This window comes from Nicotiana sylvestris, chromosome 6 (assembly GCF_000393655.2).
Source record: "Nicotiana sylvestris chromosome 6, ASM39365v2, whole genome shotgun sequence".
Taxonomy (NCBI): Eukaryota; Viridiplantae; Streptophyta; class Magnoliopsida; order Solanales; family Solanaceae; genus Nicotiana; species Nicotiana sylvestris.
In genome coordinates this window covers 17,130,649-17,137,707 of record NC_091062.1, presented here as the reverse complement: position 1 = coordinate 17,137,707, position 7,059 = coordinate 17,130,649, and the positions used below count along the sequence as shown (strand labels likewise).

Sequence of the window (7,059 nt, the reverse complement as noted above, 5' to 3'; positions counted from 1 at the left end):
CATAAAAGTTGTTTGACTAAATTACCTATCATCTCTCTTCAAACTTTATGGTATTGGATTTCAAGACACAATATCAACACCTTTCCAGATATAAAAATGACAGTTTGGTGTACAAAGCATCCCGCATTTACACAGGGTCCGGAGAAATGCAAACAGTCTACCCTAATGCAAGCATTAGTTGTTACTTCCACTAGAGGCGGACCCAAGATTTTTACGTGACGAGAGAATATTTCTGCTCAACTAGTAAGGGCTTTCAGTGATCAAAATGCCAAGTGCTTTAAATTAACTATTTTCAAGATATATACATATACATATACAAGATTTTTGCCGAAGCTTACGAGGTCCGATGACCCCTCACTTTAACATATAGGTCCGTCTCTGGCTTCCACGGCTCAAACCGGTGACCTATAAGTTACACAGAGACAAGAGACAACTTTACCGTTGTTCTAAGGCTCCGAATATAACTACAGTAAATAATCAGAATCTTGTAATCCATGAAAACAATATCAGCCACTTTTGACTGCAAATATAAGACAGTATATAGTACTGAATTTCAAGAGACAATAATTAAGATGATAATACATATTCCAATGACTCATGAAACTACCAAAAAATACATAACATGAAAAATATGAGAGGATTATTGCAGTATCATTGTTGATCCTCTCAAACCATACTCCATCCCTACATTTTATCTGGCAAAAATGAACTAGTTTACAAAAACAAGCTTTCGACGAACTTTGTAGCCCTTAATTTCTACACACTGACTAGAATATACATGACAAGTTAACATAATAGCCAAGCAATACAATTCTGATCGGACACGAACGTACAGCTAAATTTTGTGAGTACTTTAAATGTGTGATATCACCAAATTAGAGTTGCAAGAACAAAAGCAATGTAGAGAATGTCCCGCGTACTCTCTGTATTCATAATTTGAGTCGAGAAAGGTGAATCTTGATCGCTCTCTTGAAAGAAGGCTGATCGTCTGCATCAGAAATGGCAAAAGGAGGCACGTTCGTACTTTTTCCTACTTGTTTGGTGAAGCGAAGATATCTGCTTTCGAGCTTGAGCTTCCTTGCTCAGAAACAATAGCAATCCCCTGAGACACAATCATACTATTTATCATTTGCAACAACAAATATGGCATTTCTTTCATCTATTTGGAAGAAACCTCAACTGTTTGGTCTTAATTTAATATGGATAATTTGTTTCCTTACATATATGATAAGAAAGTTTACAATCAATAGCTTCTGGTCGGGAGTGGATCATAGTCATAAGCATCACCAGCCTTGACAAACCGTCCCTTCACACGCCTTCTGACATCAGCTCTTGCCTTGCGAGAGACATACCTCACTCGCTTGTCAAATCTATCACATTATAAAAGGACTGTTAAAGAAGGTGTTGAAAATCTACCAAATCGAAGTTCTGGTACCTGGTGTACACAAGCTAAATAATCAAGATATCACAATTAACTTAAATGTTGAACAAAAGTATGCACAAAGTTTCTCGGCTTAGAAGAAGGTTGGATTATGCCTAAGCTGAGAGAACAAGTGGTGATTATCAAACCAAAGATTGCGCAATCTCCATACTTTAGATATAATGAAGTAAAAAAAAATTGTACCAAATCCAGCAGTTTAAACTTTTAAATGAGATCCCACAATTTAATATGGCATCAGAGCAGGTATAGTTCTAGGTTCAAGTCTCGCCGCCATGCATTACCAAAAGAATTTACACATGCTTGGCCCGGGAAAAAGAATAAGGCCCGCATGTAAGGGAGCGTGTTGAAAATTAATAAGTTGTATAGAAGTGCATCCTGTCTTACAACTTAAACTTTTAGAGGAGATGTGGCAACATCATTCAACATTCCACGATACCTTTTCAAGTTCCTTCTAAGCAACCGAAGACACTTCTAGTCAGAACGACGCCATTCTCGGTTTCAATGTGATATAGTGACGCAACTGAACAGAACTTGAGATGCTACTGACAGGTGAATTTCAACGATTAGTAAAAACAAGAACTTACTTCCTTGTTTTCTTCTTTTCCTTGTAGCGCAACACAGCATTGCTCCTGCTAGTCGATGGCGATGAAGGTTCAGGGCAAGGAGGACCCCACGGTGGCGGCTCTCCCATTAGGAGCATTGGGGAGACTCCACAGTCTTGGTGATCTCCGGCGGTGCTCTCTCCAGTTTGGTTGGAAAATGAAAGGCTAGATTGTCTAGCAAAGTAAAGGATAGAATCCGTCTTGCAGCTCATCCCAGAATCTGCAGATTCTGCATTGCTACATGTTGGCTGCACTGTATTCGCCCGTGCAGTTGATGATCCCTGGTAAATTATTAACAGATTTAGGTTCACTCAAGATCAGAATAATCACAGACGACGAGATAAAGAGCATCAGAATACAAGACAACAAATAAGAACATATATACCAATCACAAACAGAGAGATACTAGACGGAAAACGCAGAAAATAGGCGATTCTACATTACAGGAACGAAACAATTATTTTGTTTTGATATCTAATATTAGATCCTACTACAGGTTGCCAAACAAAAAAGATATGTTCGTCTTCTGCAACATAGATATCTCAAGCCATTGATTCAAAAAAATCAAAGAACAGTATTACATATATAAGACGTTCCTTCCTATACATTGTGAACCCTTTTGTGCTAACTTAGCAAGTTGTCCGACTTCTGTTTCTCGACAAACTGACTTCCAAAACCCTTCCTCTACCCCTTTCCCTCTCCCACAAACCAAAGAATCACGCATACAATAAAACAGAAAATATGGCTAAAATGTAAGGCGTTCTGCAAAATTCTAGTTTCCAGCATCTCAAACCAGATTGATTATTTATTAATTGGTGCATCAGTCGCAGGTCCTAAAACTTGAGCTAAATTATAGAGAATTTTCCTGATGCAGCTTACTGCTATTTTTGCTTTTAGCACTGCTTCTAGTTCTTATACCATATTCATTTCAACTAACTTTCCCAAGGCCCAAATCCAGTTCACATAGATAATACCAGTCCAATAAAGGTTGAGAAGCTAGAATACTCCTGTTGCTATATCAAATGGGTACTATTATTGTCAATGTCTTAGGCTGCGTAAGCACTACCCTCCTCAGACCCCACTTGTGCGATTACACTGGGTTTGTTGTTGTTGTTGTTGTTGTTGTTGTTGTCTTAGGTGGGAATTGATCCATTTTAGTTGCAAATACCCGATCAAGTGGACAAATATCACAATAGCAGGAAACTCAAAAGAATCTATCTACCTCTTATCTTTGTGTTTGTGCTTATAGCTTGTACTTTTGCCAGCTACATTTAGCATGATTCAGCTACCACAAGCACATTCTATGGCTCATAGAGGCGGAGCTACAGTATTGGGTACGGGTTCGGACGAATAGAGTAGCTTTTGCTTAGACCTTGTATTTATATTAGGAAATTTATCAAATATGTATACATATTTGATTGCGAACACAGTAACTAAGACAAGCTATGGGTTCGGTGGCAAGTTCATAACCCATAAACTCTAAATCTTGACTCCGCCTATGATGGCTCACCAAACATGGTATAGCCTACTCGTTCTTAATCTACTTATATCTAAAATGTAACTTGTGGAACTATTTAAAATATCAAACTAAGATGGGAGAAACCTAAAATAAAGGAATTATGAAGGGAAGTGACAAAAAGGCACAAAGAAACATGCATCGCAAAAACATCACAAAAGAAGGTTATACTTTTCGTGGACATCTTTCAGCATGAGGATATATGTTTTCGATGCGTGAGTATCAACATTTCTCTTCAACAGGATGAGAAATGTTTACACTAACTAGATTATGTCATTATGACTAGAGAGAAAGAAAAGTAATTCTTAAGTTCTTGATCTAGCTAATAGTAATAATGATGGCACGTGTTCTGCACGAAAAACTAATAGACAATGAAAAGTATATTGAAGTTGAAGTATATGCAGGAGAAATAATGCTAACATGATCCAGTTACCCACCTCGGCAGCATTAGCACCTCGGCAGTTGGAGTCAGCACTTTTTATGTCCTTCATCTCAAATAAACCATCGAAATTTTCATTCTCAAATAGTTCATCTGGATAATTAAGAGAAGCACCAAATAGCTCTTCGTAATTCTCAATACTCAAGTCCACCGCATCCATAATGAGATTGTCACAGTAAGGATCCTCCTCAAATAAGCTAGAGCCTTTTGCTCCCATATAGCCGCCCTGAAAGTTAATAAAGATAATAGCTCAAGAAAATTCTCGACAAGTGGCAAAGGGGATAGACAATCATGCTTCAAGCAGAGACATTTCGGTCAACCACTTCCGCTCCTTTTCCCCATATCCCCACCCAGCCGGTGGGAAGCAGGAGCTGAGTTGCTAAGACTGATTTTGACAAAGTGATGTATGATGTATCAACGGTATAAAACATAAAAGGTGCAAAAATCATTTCCAGAAAAGGTTATCATTAATATAAAATGCTCCAAGCTCAAAAGAATGGCACTTTTGTTAGTGTTAGCAACACAACACTTACAAAAGTGGGCGATTCTTTATTTCAATGGTCAACTATTATTGCTTCATTTAAGGACAGGATACGAATGTGCTTCCAGAAAAATGGAATTCAGTTCCTTGAAAATTCATGCAAAATTTCTTCATTATGATCAAAACACGTTAATGAAAACTTAGATTACCTTTGACAAAGCAAAATTCGAGGATCCAATAGGCGGTTCCACATTATGCTGCTTGTTGTCAAGAGTAGCCGTAGATGATTCCACCAAAAGATTTGAATTTTCTGAAATATCCATGTCATTCACTTCGACTGCAGCACGCATATTTTGTGAGTTTTCCTTCCCTTGAGGACCTTGACCATCTCTCGGGCGGTTATCCTTGATGCTCATTGTACCCATTCTCTGTTCACAGCTAGCACCAATTGAAGGGTCATCTAAGAGAAATGACCAGATATTAGAAAGTTCGGCAGCGGAAGGACACCCCGTGTAACTACTAAGTGCTTGCCTCATGTGCCTAGAACCTGAACTGGAACTACTAGCATGACCTGACCAATCACAGTTCTGACAAAGCGACGTTTTCTCCTCGATGCACCTAACAACAGCGGGTTGTGAATTACATCTTTCACATATAAGTGTCCTCGAATGACGTTCCGAAAGGGCATTTGCGGAATGGACATTTCGATCACACGACAAACATAAGCACGCTGCATCGGACCGACAATATACAATCGATCGTTGCTCTCCACAGAATTCACATATATAACCCATAACTTTTTCCCCGTCTACAAGATCTTCAGCCTTCAGATAGAAAGTTTTAGACTTTAAGCAACAAAAGATGATTTGCTCAACTGCTTTTGTTACCTTCTACAATAAGGAACAAGAACCTGCATTTTCAAAAGTAAATGAATAAAAAGAAGTAAAAATTTTAGTATAATTCAAGTCTATACTTCATAAGTAAAGATCTTTGCCCATAAAAAAGGGCAGCCCGGTGCACTAAGCTCCCGCTATGCGCGGGCTCCGGAGAAAGGCCGGACCACAAAGGCCTATTGTACGCAGCCTTACCCTGCATTTCTGCAAGAGTTTATTTACACGGCTCGAACTCGTGACCTCTTGGTCCACATGGCAACAACTTTACCACTTACGCCAAGACTCCCCGTCTAAGATCTTTGCACATACAAAAAAGAAAAATTCACCTTATCTCATGAATTGAAGAATTCAAAACGAGATCTTGGTCAGTAAAATAATAATACTTTTTAAATACAACTATAGCAGTTAAAACAAAATGGAAAGGGCTGAATAAAAAGATGCCATTTCAGTCAAAAGGGAGAAAAAGTAACTCCAAACTAATTGAGAATCAAGAATCCAGACAAACAGTGGAGAGTTTTCAGAGTCATAAGTGACTTTTTTCTAAGCATAATTATTTACAACAACAATAAAAAAAAAATGACATTTTTACCTTATTAAATATCTCAAGATGGGAAAATTACCTTTAACCAAAAGACATCAAACAAAGAGATAATCTTAAGCTCTAAAGAAGCATAGAAAAAGATCTGAATAACTATATAAAGTATATAAAAAAGAAATAACACACAAACAAATCAAACAAAGAAAAAAACCAAGCAACCCCAACAGAGATTCAAGAACATAAACCTCAATAAACTGGAAAAAAAATGAAGAAAAAAATTTCAAGAAAATTAACTAACTTTTTACCTGATATAACTGTAAGCTGACCAAAAAAGATACACAATACAAAAGGAAAGGGAAATAAGTACTGATAATTAACTCCTTTTGCTGCAGCTTTTTTTTTTTTCCTCAAAGTAGAGAACAAAAACCCCTAAACAAGAAAGATAGGATTTTTTTTCCAGTTTCCAAAATATCTTCTTTAGGAGGGTTGGTTTATGGGAAGTCTTTTGGACGGTATTTGTTGAACTGTTGAGTTCTGATAATATCTACAAATAAAATAATATTAAAGTTGATTAAAAAGTGCAGGAGAGAGAAAGAGAGGAGAAGGGTGTCATGTGGGACCCTTTCCTTTTCATGAAAAGGAAAAGTTAGCCCCCCTCCCCCCCCGGCCTACTTGTGTGTGATGTGGCACTATATCTCTCCTTGATATTTTAGTCTTCAAAAAATAAAATAAAAACATTTTGGTAGATCTTATGAGTAATTTAAAATATCATGTCTTCTCTATTTTTTTTTATTGATGTTCAATTAGAGCCCGACTAATTTGGATTCGTTGCAGGAAGAAGCGCTTTTTATTAGAGTGTTTTCGTACCTAAAATTTTTAATTAAGAGTTGTTTGGTCATACGAAATTTTTCACTTTTTTGGAATCAATGTTTAGCCATGAAAATTTCAAATTTCACGAAATTAAATTTTAGATTTTTTTCGAAAATTGAAAAAACTCCAAAAAGCTATTTTTCAAAATTTTTACTTTAACTCACTCACAAAATTCAAAAAACAGCTCCAAATTATATTTATGTTTAAACATAACTCTAATTTTCAAATATCATTTCCACCTGAATTTTTTTTTTTTCGAAATTTCACAAATCTTATGTT

General features: G+C 36.8%; 1 protein-coding gene across 1 annotated transcript; it reads right to left on the bottom strand.

The window, feature by feature from the left end:
* Positions 1-529: 529 nt before the first annotated feature.
* Positions 530-6,456, bottom strand: LOC104245377 (zinc finger protein CONSTANS-LIKE 9-like). The gene is made up of 6 exons (XM_009800969.2): positions 6,216-6,456; positions 4,689-5,389; positions 3,997-4,224; positions 2,026-2,324; positions 1,221-1,370; positions 530-1,102 (listed from the first exon to the last, which is right to left on the bottom strand). The coding sequence occupies exons 2-5, from the start codon at positions 5,271-5,273 to the stop codon at positions 1,244-1,246; spliced, it is 1,239 nt and encodes a 412-aa protein (XP_009799271.1). The 5' UTR covers positions 5,274-5,389; positions 6,216-6,456; the 3' UTR covers positions 530-1,102; positions 1,221-1,243.
* Between the last annotated feature and the right edge of the window lie 603 nt (positions 6,457-7,059).

Bases quoted from the DNA above. Each gene is read 5' to 3' on its own strand.
- LOC104245377 (XM_009800969.2), bottom strand. From the start codon at position 5,273: ATGGGTTATATATGTGAATTCTGTGGAGAGCAACGATCGATTGTATAT. The intron at 4,225-4,688 runs GTAATCTAAGTT...ATTAACTTTCAG, and splicing joins CGAATTTTGCTTTGTCAAAG to GGCGGCTATATGGGAGCAAA. The intron at 1,371-2,025 runs GTAAGTTCTTGT...ATAATGTGATAG, and splicing joins GAAAAGAAGAAAACAAGGAA to ATTTGACAAGCGAGTGAGGT.